This window comes from Parasteatoda tepidariorum, chromosome X2 (genome assembly GCF_043381705.1).
Source record: "Parasteatoda tepidariorum isolate YZ-2023 chromosome X2, CAS_Ptep_4.0, whole genome shotgun sequence".
Lineage (NCBI taxonomy): Eukaryota > Metazoa > Arthropoda > Arachnida > Araneae > Theridiidae > Parasteatoda > Parasteatoda tepidariorum.
The window spans coordinates 46812049-46832776 of record NC_092215.1 but is presented as its reverse complement, the minus strand read 5'-3'; the positions used below and the strand labels follow the sequence as shown (position 1 = coordinate 46832776).

Sequence of the window (20728 nt, the reverse complement as noted above, 5' to 3'; positions counted from 1 at the left end):
AGGTGTTTAATGAAATATTTTTTAAAATTATATTTTGCAGCCATGACGTATACACCATTGCGGCCTATCTCCGCAAAATTATAGGAGTTTTGTCTGCAGTTATTTATTGTATTTTCAGCCATATCCTAGTTTTTAAAATTTTTAAATGTTTTCATGACATGAGAAGTTCAAATTCGAACTATTACTGTACGGTGCATTTGGTTTGTAATTATTCTGTCGTAAATCTGCAGCATTTGCTGGTCTTTGTTGGCAGTTATTTTTTGTTTCTTGTCCATTTTTGCAGAATTTTTCAATTTCTGTATTAATACAAAGTTATTACAATATGCAATTTAGGAATTTGAGTTATCTTTTCTTTAAGTGCTTGAAATTTTTTTTTGGATCTTTGCTTAAAATATCGTGACTTTTTGGGACTTTGCGAATTTAGGGACTCTTTTATCAAATTCAGGACTTTCGTGATTTCTATGACACTCTATTCCACCTATTGGAGCTATTCTCTAACTAACCATAATATCGGAATTGACAAAAATTTTCAGAACCCCAATTTTTAAATATATTCCTAGGTCAAGAATCAAATTTTGTCAGGAAACAGTTACTTAAAAAATTTCAACTTACAAATTTACACAAACAAATGTATTTCCTGAGAGTAAAATACTTTTTTAATGGACTCGGGTATTTAATCCTCAAAGGCTGGCAATTTGGAAAATAAGACTGTTCTAAAACAGAGAAACTGAATTTTCCTATAGAATTCAGTAGCTGAGATTTTACAAGTTGTTAATTTTCAGAATAAATTTTTACTTGCATACACATATTAAAAAAGGATTTGACAGTATTTTGCTTAAATTTAGGGTATAATACAGCTGAGGTACTTCTACAAGTAAGCATTCTTCCAAAAAAATATTTGATATTTTAAAAAATGTGTCTAAATATCAGGGGCTGCACCAGTGGCGTACGCAGAATTTTTTCAAGGGGGTGTTCATAATTTTCTGAAATTACTAAAAGAAATTCTAGTATGTAATAAAGCACTATTATTTCCCTAATTTAGACAGCTAACAATTTTAACTTTTTATTTAGATAGCATTGTTTAGTTAAATTTTGATTTGATTTTTTAAATTTAAGAACATAGTGTAATATCTTCTCGCATGTAATATCTTCTGAAAAAAGTTCAATGTCATATGAGTGGGAAGTAACACTTTGAGGGTCACTTTCACATTCATCAGATTTTGTTATGCTAGAAACGTTTTCTTCAACTGAAGTATCACATTTCTGTTCAATAGAAAAACTTACATTGGTACCAGATGCCGTCATCTCACTAATTTCAGGTCGTGATTTTTTCTCACAATGATTAAAAATTGTTAAATTCTAGCGTTTTGGCATCCTGAAGATCCAAGAACAGCAAATATATACATATATTTATTGGCATAGAAATATCCGCTATGCTACGATCTCAAAGTTTCAACTTCAACGAGCACAGTATCTCCAATGGTATTGTTACTGATTTCTTCACTAGTCGAAATAGTGGCAACGACGGGTCCGGCGATTGAATTAACTTTTTGTTAAGACAAAACGAAATAGATCTGGCGACAAGCTGCAAAAGACAAGCGGCAGAGATAACTCTTAGTCTGGCTAACTAACTCCACTGTACTCCGTCCCCCCTTTTATCTAATTTTTCACCGCATGTCCAAAATTCTCGAATTGTCTCAAAGATGACAGAACGCCTAGGATTCCACAATCATCGCGTAAAGACCTCGCGAATGACTGCCAATCTCGAAAACTATCGCGACTGGCAGGACAGAAAGGAACCAGCCCGTAGTACGACTCTATTATAGTATATGTTTTTTCAGTGTTTTGAGAAATACCGTGAGAAGAAAAAGCAGGCATAAGGCAAATAAAAATAATATAGCCTTAAAAAATTATAGCCCGCATAATTTCAACTAAAATTTTCATTTTTGCTATTTTGTCTGAGCTCAAGGAGGGTGTTTAAACCCCTAAACCCCTCCCTTGCGTACGCCCCTGGGCTGCACGAAGCATTCACTAGCTTGGCAAATGCGATAAAATTATAAATTTGGAAAATAAAATTGCGTTTTGAGAAAAGTACTGGAGAATGATTTTTTCACATGTAAAAAATATATACCGTAATTTCGCGGAGACAGGCCGCGGCGTTGTCAATTTAAAACTTGAAAATTTCATAAAAAGGCGTATCTAACGGGGCGGCCTATATAGCATTACTTTTTTTTTTACATAGCATTATTTTAGAAAATTTTGTCTTTTAGAAGCCCCACTGGAAATTTCATCATCATTTTTTCCACCTGTTACTTATGCTTTTTATTTATTTTTTCATCTTTAATGTTACTCCAAAGAATGGTCAACGCACCTAGAATTTCCTCCTCCCCCATGCTTCTAAGAATCACTTTCTGGAAAGCATTCATAGCATTATTTGCTATCTGCAAGAGAACAAAAGCTTTTCTTTCCCTTCTGCCTTAGGAACAGCAATTGAGTGCAGGGGACGGGCGTGGAGTGGAGAAGCATAAATCAGAAAGGAATGAATAAAGAAAATCAGGGTGGTGCCAGTGATGACATTCACTGTGAAACAAACGCTCCCCTCCCCGTTTTTTTCCAGGAAATATGTCTCTTCCACTTGTCATGGTTTCATCAGTAAGTATCCACTTCCCTTTTTTCAGCTGTTTGTTAAAAATATGTGAATGTTTGATGAATGAATGGTGCCAATGAGCTTGAGATGGCCTTGAATATTCTTACAATTCAAGAAGAATTTCTAACTTTCAACTCAAGGTCAGTGAAGAGAGGAAGAAGCAATGTGGGTGAATTTTACACCTTCCTAGGCGGAGTCAGTAAATAAAAAAGAGCTGTTTTCTGAAGTCTCATTTGAGAAGAGAAAGTAGGGAGAGGGGAATATAGAAAGGTGTTTTAAATGCTTGGGAGGGGAGAGCTTTCAGGGTTCCCACTCTTTTATCAAAGCAAAAATTAAGCACTTTTAAGGACTTTTATCAAAAAAATTAAGGACTTTTTTTGTAGAAATTAAGGACCTTAAAAATGATTATTTATCATCAAATAAAACATCATAGATTAATAATAATAGATTTAAAAAATGGAATAGCTTCTCTTCAACTCAGTCATCCTTTAAAAAATTTAAAAAAAAACTAAATAAAGAAATGTTTAATACAAATAATCTGTATATAATTAAAATTAAATTGCATTTAATCACTTCACATAAGCTTTTAAGAATATAAAGAAAAACTCAAAGAATTCAGATTAAACATTAAAATTTTCTATTTTAAAAATAGCAAGAAATTGTGTAAACAGATAGAAATATATAAATTATGACGGTAAATTCATTAAATTAATAAAAATATTATTTTGAGTGACTAATAGTAAACAAAGACACAAAGAAACTAACACATATAAGTTTATTGAGGTTAAGACAATTATTTTAAACTAAGTAAAACCTAATTATAATAAGCTCAAGATTTATTAAAATCACAAAATATAAAAAATTTAATGATTAAAATCAGAATATATTTAGTACCTAACAATCAGGAAAAAAGAAAGAAATAAACTACAAGGAAAACTTATTAATTAAAATTAAGAACTGAGAAACAGAAATGATAGTTAAAATAAGTGCTAATATAAATATTGAAACACAGGACAAGGGAGGATGTAATGATCAATTGAAATAAAAATGAAAAAATTCCATACCTAAAAATTGAAAATGAAATGAAATAATTCATTAAGTACAAAATTTATTGTGAATGAAGGATAAAAACAACAAAACATAGTGGAATCAGAAACAAAAAGATAAAAAAACTTAATAAAATAGTCTGCGTTTAGTTATAAAAAATTGTATGCTTACACTGATAAGGAACCTCTGAGGAATTAGAATTTATTCAATTAAAAAGTATTGTGTCTTGTATAGATATTAAAGGAACTAAAATAATGGATGATAAAAAAAATTTGTTCGTAATAAAGTATTGTCTGAAATTATAAAACAATAATTTGTCAAATCAATCAAAGGTAATGAAAATTGGATGCAAATATGGATTATATATATATATATTACTTATTATAATTATATTAAAATTTATCAATCAGAGATCTTTAAATCAATCAAAAATAAATTTATAACAAAAGAAAATGTTAATTCTAAAAAAAAATTTAATCTATAACATCAATAGCATTGCTTAGTTTTTTCAATTAAAATAAAGATGGATTGACTTAAGACTGTCTTAAGGATTGACCTGCCTTAAAGTAAAAACAAACACAAGCTTTATTTTAATTTTTTTTAAAATTAAAAATTTTTTAAAAATAATAATAAAACTGTTACAAAATATTTTACAAACATTACAAATTAAAAAAAAAAAAGAAAATGTCCACTTAAATAAAACATTTTTTAAATTATTTGTCGAAAAAAAAATTAGCTTTTGAAACTTTGTTAGGCTTTTGTTAATTACTTATTTAAAATAATAAAGTTGTATTGACTAATGGTCAAATGGTTTTAATGTAAGTTCATTTATTTATTTATTATTATTTTCCTTTCTGAAAATGAAATAGACTAAAGATTTAAATGTTTAAAAATAATACTCACTATCTGACAAATTATTAAACGAACATGTATTGAAGGGATTTTAAAAAAAATATATATATATATTCTATATTTAAGAGCACTATTGTTAAATTATTGAAAAGCGTTAAAACATTGCTTAACTTTTTATTTAATTTAAAAAAATTTAGTCACTTTAACTAACAACCAAATTAAAAAAAAAAAAAAAAAAAAAAAAAAAAAAAAAAGAACGCAAACTCTGTTTCAATTTCCTCAAAAATAAAAGCAAATTAATTAAATGTAGGCTTTATTCTAATTTTTTAAACCAAAAGCGACTGAAGATTTATTGGTTTAAAAACTAATCAAATTATTTTATTTAAAAAACTTAACTCAATGGCGCGACAGCCCATAGAGGGCCAAGGCCTACTGTGCCCATCTCAGTTTTCTTAACCTTGGGCTCTGGGGTGCAACGTGAATTAAATAAATTTAAAAAAACAATTTACTTTCTATGACAAAATATAAATCACTTAAATACAAAATATATAAAATATTAGATTGTATCACTTTTAAAAAAATCAATAAAGAATTTATTTTTTTTAAATTCATGATTTCTAACAGTAGGTCTGCTGAAAATAATTGAAAACGTTAAATCCAAACAGAAAAAAAAGTGACAAAATAATGCGCAACAATCGCTAAGTAGCAAAAGTCTCACTGAAAATAATTTATTTGAAACGTTATATCAAGTCGAAATAAAACGCACAGCGAACGCAAAATAAGTCCCGCTGAAAATAATCTTCAAGAAACGTAAAATCCCAAGGTCAAAATGGCGCATAAGGAAACTATGCATCGCGTTCTATATTTCAATGTTGATCCTCACTCTTCGTTATTTAATATCACGAAACGAACATCATCTTCGTAGCTAAAAATGTAATCAACATCTTCGCAGCTAGACGAAATCAAAATAGTCTTCGTCAGAGCGGTGATAGCGTAAGCATGCGCAAGAATCCTCGCACGTTAAACCGCGAGCGTCTTAAATCAGATTCCTGATGCATCGCCTAAAATAAAAGTAATTATATCGGCCTGCCGATATGTGCATTAAGTCGATAAATCGCGATACATCGATTTAGAAATGTCTAAGAATAGCGCTCTTTAAAATTGCTGCATCATAACAAAAACAAATTGGGAAAGTCAAACGAAATAAAAACAAAGAAATCTTTCTCAATTTTTAGAAGAAAAATTTAACGTTGAAAAATACACTTCAAGTGTTTCCCATCGCCGGATTTTTAGAAAAAATGACGAAAAAGAAGCTCTTTAAAATATGCTATCAAAATAAATATAAAAAAAACACAATTAATCAAAAAAGCAAAAGAGAAACAGAAAATTTTCCTAAATTCTTAAGACAAAACTTGCAACGTAGAAAATCAATTCTCTATTTTACCGGTTATCTAATTATCTGTATAACTTCAAAAGAAAAAGTGGAGATAAAATATATCAGAAACGCTGTTAAATTGCTGCGCTATGAAATAAAAAAACCCAGCAAAAGTGAAAACAGAAAGCAAACATTTCACTCTTTAAAAAAAAAAAAAAGTGTCGATGAGAAAACGACGAAAATGACTTTCCTGATTAAAATTATACTTCGCCGAATATTCGTAATATCCCTAATATTAAAAAAATGGAGTCATTTATAAAATTCAATTTCAGAAGAAAATCTGATACAATGAAAAAAATCCACTTTGCCTTGCGACGATCACTAGATGCTGATCCATTCCTTATATTTTTCATCAAATGTCCATAAATTATTAAAAACACACTTTCCTGACATTTCTAACAATTTCACATTTGAATGAAGTATCAAAGCTACCACGTGTGCTATCGGAAGAATTGAATTTCTCGAACCCTATGGATGTAGAAGGTCAATGCAGGTCTTCAGCTGATAAAGTACCTCTAAGTACTGTCTAAAAATAAGTAAAGACCTCTACCCACCTGCAGTATCACGCTCCCCTCTCCCCACACTAAATTTTTTTCTTTCAGAGTGATCCAGAAAGAAATATTTTAATGAAAAATTAATAAAAGAAAAAAACAAACAATAAGGACGTGTTTTCTTCCACTTGCTTGTAGCCCCTACCCTTACACACATTCAAAGTATTCTACCCTCAATGCAGGGTCTCATTCTAGGCGAAAGACATACTTTTTAACTGTGGATATTTTCCTAAGATAAAAAAATTGTTCCAACCAACTAGTGATACTAGAAATTAAGGACTTTTAAGGACCGTGAATCAAAATTCAGTACTTTTAAGGGCCCTTAATTTTCAAAATAAAAACAAAGCAGTTTTTAAGGACTTTTAAGGACCGTGAGAACTCTGGCTTTTTCTTGGAATTTTTTTCATTGCTCGTATTTCTGCCTTAAAAGTTCGATTATCTTCTTCCTTAGCTTATTTTTTTTATCGTCTAATCTTCAATTCTGATCTTCTGTTGCGTTTTTGTTTAGTTAATATTTTTTTTCGTTAATATTTTTGCCTCGTTAATTTTTTTGTTATTTTGTTTTATTTAAATTTCAACATAACTTGTTTTTAAGTTATATATTTCAAATGCCTCCCATTAAGAGGAAAAGTTATACTTCTGCATTTAAGCTTTCAGCTATTAAAAGAGCTGAAGAAATTGGAAATCGGGCTGCTGCTCGAGAATTTGATGTAGATGAACGGGATGACCCGGAAATAAACAATGAACTTATAAACTTATTTTGCTCCGATACTGAGAGCTCAGATTTTGAAGGTTTTTAACTGCTGGATGTGATTATATTTGATATCTGGATATATGATTATATGTGATATATTAATAAATTTTAGTTTTGCTTTGAACAAAATTTGTTTGCACTTATTGTTTAATGCTAATTTAAAAGTAAGATTGTTTTATTTTTAAAAATGTTAATGCTTATTATGCTACATTGATTATTTAATTCATATTTTAATGGTTACTTCAAATTAAAATTAGAAAATGCTTAATATTTACTTAGAAAGTTATTGAAATCCATTTTAGTAGGATTGCTTATTTTTTTTTTTTTGTGTATTTAATATACTTTTATTGGTTTCTCATTTAACTATTTAAGTTATGTATATATATGAGTATATAGAACATGTTTTAAGTCTGTAATCAATACCTGCTTTGGTATAGTATAATCCGGCGTGGCATGCACGGCGAAATTTTTTTATTTAGCCAATTTTTGAGGGCGCGGCGTGTATACCAGGGCTGCGTTTCTCCGCAAAATTACGGTATATAAAAATAACTGTTAAGATTTGCATTTGGCGAAGACTTTCAAAAATTGGTGAATACTTTTGATATTTGGCTAATAATTTGAAATCCCTTACTACTTTGCCTGAATATAATTTTAAAACTTATAGCTATACTTTATTTACATTTCTCAGTGCATTTTAGCAACAATAAAAAATTATCCTGAATTGAAGTATAAATTAGAGATGTGAGATTCACTAGTACTATTTTTAATTATCTTTAAACCCATTTTTGAAATCAAGTTTTTACAACTCTAATTTTGTTCACCTATTATAAACAAAAATCATTTCTAAAACTAAACAATTAACAACAAAAACTATTTTTATTATATTTCATGTGACGGGGTAGTAGAACTATCACATACCTAGCAAGCAACATTTTATGCATGTTGGACATTTATTCACCCAGATTTCTGCTAGGTGAATACCTTTCATTAAAAATAAAATGTTAAAAAACTGTTTCAAGAATTAATTTCTATCACCAGTAAACTATATTTATGCAAACACTAGCACACTCAGAAGTTAAAGACTCCTTAGCACACTCAAAAAGATAAAGGTTCATTTCACAAATGTAAAATAAGCTATTTAAAATGAATAAATATACCTTTTCCATTGCGCTACTGTAGTGATCTTTTGCATTAGTAACAGCTGTTAGATTATTAGCCTCAGCTGTTGCCTGTAAAATTATAATCGAAATTCAAATATGATCATAATAAACAAATAACAAAGAAGATTGCACCTTCATCAGTGTAAAAACATTGAACAAAGAAAAATATAATAGAATCAAATTAGTAATGGAGTAGGGGTGCACAACCTGCGGCCCGCGGGCCAAATGCGGCCCTTCGACTACTGAAGTGCGGCCCGCGAGAGCTTCTGAACACAATAAAAAAAATTTAAAAAAGGGCAATTTTTAATCGCACTTTTAAGTCATCACGTTTTGACACAATCAATTATAACATATTCTTTAGTAAATGTATGTTTAACGCGCTTTCTTTAAGCCGATTTTATCGTAAATATAAATGATTTTTTTTGAACAGTTATTTCCGCTTTTCTACGTGATTTCGAAAATCCCGAATTTTTATTACGACGCGTCTAACAATCACGTGTCGTAATAACATCACAGTTGAATAACGGGATTGTCAAAATCATGTGGAAAAAGTACAGAAATAATTAGGTGAAAAAATTACTTATATTTATGCTGAACTCAGCACGAATAAAGTGTGTCAAATGCACAATTTAAAATTGGCATGTCCTAATAGAATAATTGGAATTTTTTATGATACGTGGGAACGCATAGCAATAACTGCCGAAAAAAAATTTTGAAAAAAAGAAAGAATTGCAAAAAAAAGATAAAAAATCACTTAGATTTAAGATGAAATCGTCACATAAAGTGCACCAAAAAGTGATTATTTAAATGGGCGATCTGAAACTCGTGCAATTAAATAATCACTTTTTGATACGGTATTTCGGTGCAGTTTTATCGTAAATCCTAGTTATTTTTCCTTCGTTTTTTTTCCGCAACGAATATGATTTGGTCGAATATGGTAATGAATTGTGATTTGGTCAAAAACCAAATATTCATTAAAAAAAAAAGAAGAAGAAAAATCGACTGAACGCCGTACACTTGGGGCCAAATAGCAAAATCTTTTAGCAGCATAGCAACACTGAAACTGAAATTTCAATGCTCAGAATAATATTTCCTGGGAAAATGTATTCATAAATTAACTCTAAAAAATAAGGCCAATCAAGAACGTTTTTGAAAATGTCGAAATGTCAAACAGAGAACATAAAAATCAATCTTAATTTTTGAAGGAGCCGGCCAGGTGGCCGAGCGGTTAGCGTGCCTGACTGCGAAGCCATAGGCTGCGGGTTCGAATCCCGCTCTGGGCATGGAGGTTTCTCTCTCTCTCTCTTTGTGCTGTCCTCTGTTGTGTGTGTGTGTATGATGTGTGAATGTGGCCCACCCTATAAACGGGTTTGTGGCAGTGTGGCGTGGGCAATGTTGCTCGCCTCCGTGACTTTGGCTCACAGGTGCCCACTGGGTAACGCGAAATGAGCAACAATTCTGGCATAGTATAGGCGAAGATTCAAATTCAGTGCCTGCCATTGGAAAAAAATTTTTTTTTTTTTTTAAAGAAAATTTTAAAGCTGAACATCTCAGTTTTCCAATTACCAGAAAAAGCCAAGAAAAAGGAATTAAGTCAACAGAAATGCTATTAAAAATTACTACGTTATAACAAAAACGTCTAAAAAAAGTTTTTTTTATTTCAAAAAAATAAAAAGTTAGAGAAAACGTTCTTAATTTTTTAAATGAAAATCTTATGCTGAAAATCGCAATTAAAATTTTTCTTATTGCCATAATTTTAGAAGAAAAAAAATTGCTATAAAATAAATTTTATTAGCAACTTTATTTTTTAAAAAAATGCTGAGTCATAATAAAAATGCCTAAAAAGGAAAAACAGAAAAAACAAATTTTTCTTAGTTCCAAAAACAAAACTTTAATACTGAAAATCACACTTTTCTATGTTACTGGTTATTTATATTACAGTATAGGGAAAGAGTGATAATAAATTAATAGTATGAGGCGTTCTGTTGAAATGCTGGGTTATAATAAAAACAGCAAAAAATGGAAAAAAATCCTTCTTAATTCTCAAAGTATTGAAAAAAATGACAAAATTGACTTGTCTGATTATAATTTTTAAAAAAAGTAGTATCTATAAAAATTCAAAAAAAAAAAAAAGAACTTAGAAAAATACATTTCTAAAAAATATTCTGCCGAATATTTGACTGATCATTCAACCAACTGAATTTTTCACAGATGGGCCAAATACTCGTTACATCCCTAATTTAAACGCAATGTTATTGCAACTTGAGAAATTCATAAAATGGCGGAAAACGTACATTTTTAAACAGCTCACTGTTTGTAGTTAAGATTTCAATTTTTTGTTGCTTAAGTGGTCTCTTTCGATTAAAAAAAAAAGGAAAATTTTCACGATATAAAAAAATCTAATAATTAATAAAATGAAATAATAAAGTACATTACAAAATAAATATTGAATTTTATTTTCCTATACTATCATAATTTTGTTTTTATTTTGGGCTTTTGTTAAAAACTTATAAATTTTCTTCAATTAAAATATTTAATTTGAATTTATATTACTTAATTATGACTAAATTTTTTCCTACTTTCATTCTGTAGGCATTGCAGTTTTTTTTATTTATTAGAATTTACAAGGCGTATCCAGAAAGTAAGTTTTCCTTTTTTTTAAAAAAAAAAAGAACTCATACTTTCAGGAACATATTTTTTGCCAATAGGTACAGCAATGTTTCAGCTATTTTTCAACATAGCAACATAGAATTGAGACACTTGTCGTATCATGGGTTCAACTTTTGTATCCCTCTGTCGTAGAACTCTGCCGCCTGTGAATGGAACCACGTTGTGAAACATTAAGCGCTGCCATTCAAAACAAGAGGAGTGGAATGCTTACTGCAGGTGTTGTGCTCCTCCATGACAATGCTCTTTCACATACAGCTCGACGCACAGCAGCTGTTTTGACGAAATTTGGCTTGGAGTTGTTTGATCATCCACCCTACAGCCCTGATCTTGCTCCCAGCGATTTTCATGTTTTCTTGCACCTCAAGAAATTCTTGTCCTCCGGTGAGCGTTTTGGCAACGACGAAGAGTTGTCACACGCTGGTTCCATTTACAGGCAGCAGAGTTCTACGACAGAAGGATACAAAAGTTGATCCCACGATACGACAAGTGTCTCAATTCTGGTGGTGGCTATGTTGAAAAATAGCTGAAACATTGCTGCACTTGTTGCCAATAAATATGTTTCTGAAAGTATAAGTTCTTTTTTTTAAAAAAAAAATAGGGAAACTTACTTTCTGGATGTGCCTCGTAAGTCTAAAATGAATTTTCGTATTGCATGACATGATAAAAAATAAAAAAAACATTTCTTTTCTTCAATGTTTATTTATTTTGATAAATCTATTGTTCATATGATAAAAATAGCAATTTTTTGTAAAAAGAAAAAGTATAAGTTTTTTTATTTTTGAATGAATTCTAAAAATGGAACACCTTTAACTTTTTACAAATGTATTACAAAGTTTATTGATAAAAAAATAGAACGCTAATGTTTAAATAAACATTACTACATTTGTCATTAACATGTCTCAATACATGTGCGGCCCTTCGTTAGCCAACCTGCTGTGTAAGTGGCCCTTCACTCAAAAAGGTTGTGCTCCCCTATAATAGAGCCTTCATTGGTCATATGTGGGACATTTCCTAATGTTTTTTTATTATTTCCACATAGTTTTATTTCCATATAATGTTCTTTTTTATTATTTCCATTACTTAGTCTTTTTTAAAAATGGAAATTTTATGTGGAATTTTTCTGAAGTGGTCACAACTCAAAATATATTATTTATAGTAATTAATGCCAGTGTCTTTTGTGGAGCATTGTTGAAAATGCATATTAGTATTTTTCAAACAAAAAGACGAATTTTGCTAATTAAATTATTTAATCAATACATATTATTATTTCTCATGAAAAGTAACTCCACTCATTGACTTGACAGTCCCTTGAGGATTGGAGTTGGCTTCAGGATAGCCCTCCATTCCTCATGGTTATGGGGTATAAGGTAGTCATGCAATAAGTTTTATTAATATTGTTATTATTTTTTAAAGTTGAGATTAGTTTGTCATATTTATGACACCTGAGAAAATAGTACATTGTCCCATTTTTTATCAGTTCACAAAAAAACACTTCAAATTTAATTTTACAATTGAAGACTTTTATTACTCAGAAAAATGAAATTTTCAACAATAGCACAACTTTAACAATTCTACTTTTTTTAAAAGTAACTTGCAAAATTAAATTAAATTCTTTGTTTTTAATGAAATAAGCAACAAAAAAATTTTCCTAAGAATTTCAGTTTTATTAAATTTCAATTTATCATGGTTGTTAAAAAAAGGTTAATTTGGTTCTTTTTTTCACTATATAAGTACTTTTTGTTTCATTCATAACTGGACATTTAAGCTTATCATTTTTCTTGGAAATTATGTGGATTTTTCAAGCTAATTATTTTTCCTGGTTCTTATCTGAAATAACTTTTCCTAGATATGTTTCAGAATCACCTAGGTCAATTGGCAAAGATTCAAACTTTTAGTTTGACTTTTTTTTTTTATCATTAGCATTGAATTTTAGACATCAATTAATTTTGGCAAGTTATAGCTGAGCAATGGTGGTAACTTTGAAAAATATATTTTATAGTTTTTCTTCATTGACAAACTTACTAATTTTGAAAGAGCATTAAGAGTGTTTCTTTTTCCTGTGCAGTTGCAAAATATAAAGTTGAAAACACTTGATAACACTTTTACTCCCAAGAAGTTTCAAAGTAATTATACACTGATTTTGTATAACACTTTTAAATATTTTTTAAAGTAAAAATATTCCCACTTACCAATAACATACTCTTAGGTTCTGGAAGTTCACCACATTGAAATATTTTCACATATGCCTAATTAACAACGAAATTTTTTAGTCAATATTTTCAGAAACAATAAGAATGATAGAAATACAGATATTTATTTTTTACATAATAAGGCACATCATTCTTATGCTTAAAACTTCCTACAAAGCATAAGAAACTGCAAAAATCCTAGTAGACCAGGTTATATTTTAAACTTAACTTTTAAAATAAAAAAACAGTTAATTCCATATTAAACAAAGCCAGCAATAATATTTAGGAAGGCATCTAGAAATGAAAAATATCATATCCTTTGCTTATTTTCATTTTTTATATGCATCTATCATGTTTGGAGCTTAAAAATAACTAGATAAACGGAGATTTAAGCAGGAAATTTTTTTAAAGCCTATGTATTGTTTATCACTCTCACAATGATGCATAAAAAAGTCAGTTTTTAAAACAATTGTAATTTTTATACATTAATTGGGAAACATTAAACGAGCAAATTATAGAGCTCTTTTTTATTTGTTAAATGGTTATTGAACTCAAATGCAAAGTAACTACCGAAAAGTAAAATAAACACCGAAAAATTAAACAATTTATGGAATTATTTACTTAAAAAATTGATTAAAAAATAGTGTACTTAGAACAGAACTTTTACTGTTATTCTACAAGGCACAGAAAGAAACTTGCAAGATAATTTTTTATAACTTACATAGAAAAAATTTTACTGAAATTTTAAGATCATGGTATTGACAGATTCACAAAGAGAACTGATTCTCAACGTCACCCTTTCCAGGCATAGGGGAAAAAAAATTTTTCTTGCTACCCCCCAAAAAAAGAAAATATCCTTTTTTTTGGGGGGGGGGAGGACATTTTTTTGGTTTAAAAATGGTTTTATTTTTTTAAGTTCGACAATATGCCCAGAATTTTATGCTACATATATACATACCGTATATTCCGGCACATAACGCGCCCTGGGGTATAACGCGCACCCGTAATTTCTAAAAACTTTTTTTAAATTTTAAGATATACTCTTCGTATAATGCGCACTAAAATTTTGATTGTACATGTGCAATATCTCGTCTAGTATCTATAGAAAACCAGAAAGCCTTTTAGTGTGGGACATGTTTCGGTCCCACCTTATAGATAATACAAAAAAATTGTTGCAAGAATGTAACACCGATATGGCAGTTATTCCGGGCAGATTAACACCATTTCTTCAGCCATTGGACGTTTGCTTAAACAAACCATTTAAAGCCAATTTAAAAAAACAGTGGAACACTTGGATGTTGGAGGGCGAGAAAACCTTTACGAAAGGACATATGCGCCATGCAAGTTTGGAAGTGCGAATGAATATTAAAAGCATGGGGTGAAATTAAGCCTGAGATGGTTAGAAAACCATTAAAAAAATGCAGCATTTCAAATAATCTGAATGGATCAGAAGATGACTGTTTATTTATGGATGAGGGTAACACAGATGATGAAGATGAAACAGATTGTGATGACGTGCCTGAAGAAATAACGGAAGACGAATATAATGAACTATTTATGTAATAACGAAAATCAACAAAGTATATAGGTAAAGGTATGTTACTTCTTTAAAATAAAAGTATTTTTCTATACTTAAATTTTTTTAATCTATAATTTTTTATATTCGGCGTATACCGCACACCCGTACATTCCAATGTTATTTTTTGTATTAAAAGTGTGCGTTAAACGTCGGAATACACGGTAGTTTTTTTTTAAAAAAATCACGATTTTATATGTATTATTCAGTTGTAAAACCAATCATCTCCAGAATATAAAATTTTCTGTAAAAGCTGGTTTTCTGCAACACTTAGCAAAAACACTTTAGTTTATGAAGCATTATAATAGTGTGCTTTTAAATACAATATAAGGAGGCAGAGGCAAATGAAAGAAGTTAGTTATCAAATTTTTCATTTTAGATTAAGCAAGTTATACAACTCTTTTTGGAGTCCGCTGACTTTGTTGGTCTGCTGAAAATCAGTTCATCATAGCTGTCAACTGTTCCAATTAAATCATATTTGTTCCGATTTTTTAGCTTTCTCTTTAAAATACAATTTTAGTTCAAAATATTTCGATTTTTTGTATTTTAGTGCCTTTTCACGCCTTATACTGATTTTCTTTCAACCCTCCCCTACTCTAAAAACTCGAAACAGGGCATGTGATTTTTCTGGAAATATCGTAGAATTCTGCATATGTCAAGACCATTGGTTTGCCAACCTCTATGAATCAAAATCTTATAATTCAATGGAAGTTTGAAACTCTAGCTAAATCTCGTTAACAAGACGTTTACACACGACTCTTGAGCAATTTTTATTCTTTTGGTTTTCGATTTTTGCCATTCTGAATATTTGGAACTGCGCCAGAATCTACTAATGACACGATTCTTATTCGTGAGATTTTAATATCAAGTATTGATTTCAGTATTCACCAGATTTAAAAATTATGCATTGGGATTCGTATTCATCCAATATAAAAGTCAGATGTCGGGATTCTATTCACTACGTAACTCATTTTGGAGAATGTCTGTTTTATATCTGTTGAAAAACATTTCATCAGCCCTAAGTTATATTTCTTAATCTATTAAAAGTTTAAAAGCGTATGAATCATCTTTTATCATTTTAATAAAAATTGGTGATGGAAATTGATGATGAACTTATGTTTGTAAGACAAATAATATTAAAAAAAATGGAATAATTTATATAAAAATAATTTCCATTGAAATAGTAAAAATTAACAAAGAAATTCCTCATTAAAGAAAGAAAGAGAAAAGAAAATAAGGTGATCCACTGTGTGAATCGATCCTCAAGCATCTGGTAGTCAGACTTAATTAAAATTCATACAAAAGACATTTGCTTTCAACAAAATAGGAAATATAAAAATAATAATTTCGCATTAAAATATTACAAATTTTCAAACTACATGTACTTATGCATACGACAATTTTTAAAATAGTATCAGCAGCTTAAAAAGTAATTAATTCTAAGTTTCTGTACCTTAAAATATTCCAAAAGCTCTTTACAAGTAATTTTCTTCCCATTCACTTCCTTTAATATCAGATTTTCCCTAGAGAGCAAATGTGGAATCAAGAGTCTCAAACTTTCTTTGAAATTGTCTGCTATATCTAAAAAGAATAATAAAAATTCTGTCAGTCACCTTCAAAAGGAGATTAAACACTTCATTCTATTTACACAAAAAAACTTATATGTGAAGCATAAGTTAAACCTTATTCCCTGCTTTCAGCTGGCTTCCTTGTTGCAAGAAAAAACTATATTCTTTTTATGTTATTTAATGATAATGATAAAGATAATACAGGTTTAGCTCATCATACAACCTCGTGCACAGTGGGCAAAATAAAAAAAGGTATCACTTTGAAAAACTTTCAGTCTAATGATTGGATTTTCACGTACTAAGAATCAATCTCAATAGTTCCTGAAATTAGTTGGAAATATCTCTTATTTTCTAGGCAGTAGACATTTTTTCTGACCAAAAAGCAAAGATTTTTCTTCTTCTTTTTCATCTCCTTTGCAACAATTTTGCAACAGCAAATTTGAATAGATTTAAAAATTATTTATGATTTTCCAAACTTTTAGAATTTGAATACTTTTTATCTAATATTATTTGTGTTATTTATGATGTTTTTACTTAATTTGCATGATGATTTCATAAAAAAATCAAAATTACATAACTTATTATAATTTATAAACAAAATTTTAGAGATAATTATTATTACAGTTTTGATTGAATCTTCTGGGCAAGAAAATTTAAAGAAACAAAATAAAAAAAAGTGCCCAAAAGAATGTAGAGGGTATGGTAATTCTAATGCTATTACGATTTCTGTTTTTCCCCCTTAATTTACAAACCTGTTCTACGATCTAATCACTTTATATCTGATATGATATTATCCTTTTAAATCCCATAGTTTTGTGAGGAGAGTCATCCAAAGTTTGGACCCCTTAATGTTAATTTTGTTTTTTAAAATGATTCAAAAAATTCTATACCACATTTCAATTTTTTTTTAACCATTATTAAATAAAATAACGAAAATAATAAATATTTACTAAATGTTATTTTTTGCATAGAATTATCGTAGGATAAAAAAATTTTACAATTGTGTGCAAATTTTTTTAAATTCGATTAAAAAGTTCTTGAGATATAGCGAACTATCCAAATAGTAAAATTAAGGGGTTCAAGCTTTGGACGTTCTCCTGGCCAAACTAGTTTAACTATATTTTGGGGGTCAGAAATCCGAATCCATTGAAAAAAAAGGTATGTTTATTCAGAGAAAGTAAGTTTTGTGTCTGAATTTGTAACTTAAAACATTGCACTAATTAATTAGTATATTTGAGGTCACTTCCTTGAGAAATTAAGATTGAGTCCTAGAACGTCCGATTGTGAGATAAAAAGTTATTCAGAGTTCCTTATTTTTGCACCCTGTACTATTCTATTTGTGTAATATGCCAATCCTAAGGGTCAAATGGCGACTAACAGTGTAACTATCATCATCACTAATATGGATGTAAAGTGAGGTTGAGAAACTCTTCTTGTTAAATAGAAACTGCTATCTTGTGTAGTGACATTATGAGTGGCTATCTTCATTTATACAGTTCTTTTTTTTGTTATACAATTGAATCTAGTTGTTTTGTTATGTCTACCTTTTCTTTCTATTTTAATAGTAATGATTTTGCATCAGTTTCATTTTTTGTTTGCATAAAACCCCTTAAAGAGGTGTTAGAAAATTAATGAAAAGATATAAGGAAATTATAGAAGTATAACATTAGAAAAGAATAAAACTTCGTAAAGGAATTTTGTATGAATATGCTAAATAATTAAAATTTTAAACTAGTTACCTGAAAGTCTACCATCAAAATGAGGATTTGTTGCTACTTTAAGACCAGGATGAGGTAAAAGAAAACAAGAAGTATCAGCAAAGCAGGCACGAATGTGTTTTCGAAGCTGTTGTAGTTCCGGATGTTGCTTTTCAGAAATCTATAAAAAGAGCTTTAATTGAAACTAAAAAATGCAATAACAATAAAATCAGAGTCTGTACAATCCTGAAATTTATTAATATAGAAGTTATATTTCTAGAATCCTAGTCAAAGACTGAGTTGAGGAAAAAAATAAAAATCTAACAAATAACTGAGGAAGGCAAGACTAAAAACATCAAAACCTTATTGATTACCAGAGAAAATTTGAAGGTGATTTTAAGAAATGCATTTAAACTCTGCTATGTTTAATCTGGCAATGAAAAGTTTTAATATTTTCAGCCCCATTTTTTTAATACTTATTTGTTAAATTTTAATTAAATTTTTGTTTTTTCATCCTTAATTTGCAACACTGAATATTCCCTTTTGTTAATTCAGATTTTACAAATATTCTAAAAAATAAAAAAAAAGATAAGTGAAATGGAATACCTAAGATAATTTTGGCAACTGGAATTCTAGATTATTCCACATTCCCTGAACAAAAGTGGAATGCAGCAGATGAGACATATATACCATATATTTTAATTAGAAAACAAATAATTCAATAAGATTAAGATTACAGAAAAAAGGTGAATTAAATTTTTAAATGAGAAAAATCTGAATTATTTCTCAATGAAAATTCTGTTTGTCCTATAATTTGTAAGTGGAAAAAAGTTTAGATGCTTTGAGCACTCGAACATGGGGCTCACACTAAATATGTGAATGATGAAAACATAACAGACAGAGATATTTTTAACTCCTCTACAAGCATATTTCATGCATTGAAATTAGAATTATTAGTAAGGTGAGCTTTCATGCTTTGTATTTTAAATGAATATTGAAAAAAATATTATGGTGTATTCTTGAAACCTCCTTGAATTGTTTCCTTAGTTTCCCACTACATCCAAACTTTGCAATAGCAATAGAAATGCCTTTGTAAACAACTGAATGTAAAAGAGGGTTTTTAATCCTAGACAAGGTAAAAATAATTTTAAAAAATTGACAGACAAACAGTTGTAATAAACTTGAATATCAAACACCAGTTATTCTAAAATATTTGAACTCCAAATACAATAAATATTTTATTGGTATATGAATGTAATCAACACAATAAACTGTTTCCTTTTGCCCCATTGGGTAAAGTAAAATAAAACACCAATACAGCTCACATACAAAACATTTACATTTCACATACAAGCATGCCAACATCTGCACATAAATCATGAACCAATTTGCTACATTTACTGCACTTGATCAACCTTTCTACTGTATATACATTGTTACAGTACAAGCATATAATAATAGTTGAAATTCAATATAATGACCTTATAATAACAAATGACCTTATAATAAACAATAATGAACATAAAATGAGCTCTTTTATCATTAGTGTGATATATTTAATCATGATATATTTAACACCATATATATTTAATCATAAATAAAAATAATAATTTTGTTTATCACTTAAATAAAAATTCAAAAATTAGCAGAATAATTAATAGAAATTCTTTTTTTTTTTTCCTTTTAAGATAATATATATGCACACAAAAAAATACCAATAGAATCATCCAATGGGACTAACATTTTAGAAAAAGAGTGAATAATGAACATGAAATTTGTTACTTGCATCAATATTTTTGTTACAATACAGTATAGGACCCGAAATCCGGCACTCACAGGACCGACGAAATTGCGTATTTCGGAATTCGCAGAATTTCTGATCTCTTCCGAAAATTCCAATATTGCGCCCATATGTAATTCAATTATGCTGTTAATTTCAGAAAAACCAATAAATTTAGCTAAGTTCCAATTGCAGATTATGATGGGGTGAATTTAAAACTGTTCCATCTTAAGAAATTTCATTACCGTATTTTTCGGCGAAAACGCCGATTCGTCGCAAGCGCCGCACCTCGATAAAAATGAAATTTTTTTAAAAAAAGTTATAGTAAGCGCCGCAATGGTGCTAAGCCGCGCATATCAGCATCCTTTTAGAAGAGACCTTTAAATTACCATTTAGAGTATCTGTATAATAAAAAATTAAATTTTTTTATGCATTTCATAAAGTAAAGTTTTAATTTCTAAATTATAATAAAAAATTTCTTTTTCAGCAAAAAAAAGCAACAAAAAAAGTTTTCTCTTTCAGCAAAAAAAAGCAACAAAAAAAGTTTTCTCTTTCAGCAAAAAAAAAAGAAAAGAAAACAACAAAACTATATAAAATAAAGTTATTCTTACCAGTTGGCACCGCGCCAAAAAACAGAAGAACAGCAAAAAATATTTATATGTTCAGTAGCTGAATTAAGGCTGAACTGATTACAGAAATCCGTAAAACAATGTAATAAGAAAAATAAAAATAAAAATTTATTAAAAGAAAGATTTTAAAATTTATTAACGTTAAGAATTTGAGGAAAAACTAATACATAATA

The 20728-nt window shown here is 29.1% G+C and overlaps 1 protein-coding gene across 1 annotated transcript in view; it reads right to left on the bottom strand.

The window, feature by feature from the left end:
* The window catches only part of LOC107438123 (atlastin-1), a 63364-nt gene that overhangs the window by 8828 nt on the left and 33808 nt on the right, over positions 1 to 20728 (bottom strand). The window contains exons 9-12 of the mRNA XM_016050309.3: positions 18189 to 18327; positions 16335 to 16462; positions 13306 to 13362; positions 8444 to 8515 (exon numbers count right to left, since the gene is read on the bottom strand). Coding sequence (XP_015905795.1) covers positions 8444 to 8515; positions 13306 to 13362; positions 16335 to 16462; positions 18189 to 18327 — 396 coding nt within the window. The remainder of the gene's footprint in view (positions 1 to 8443; positions 8516 to 13305; positions 13363 to 16334; positions 16463 to 18188; positions 18328 to 20728) is intronic.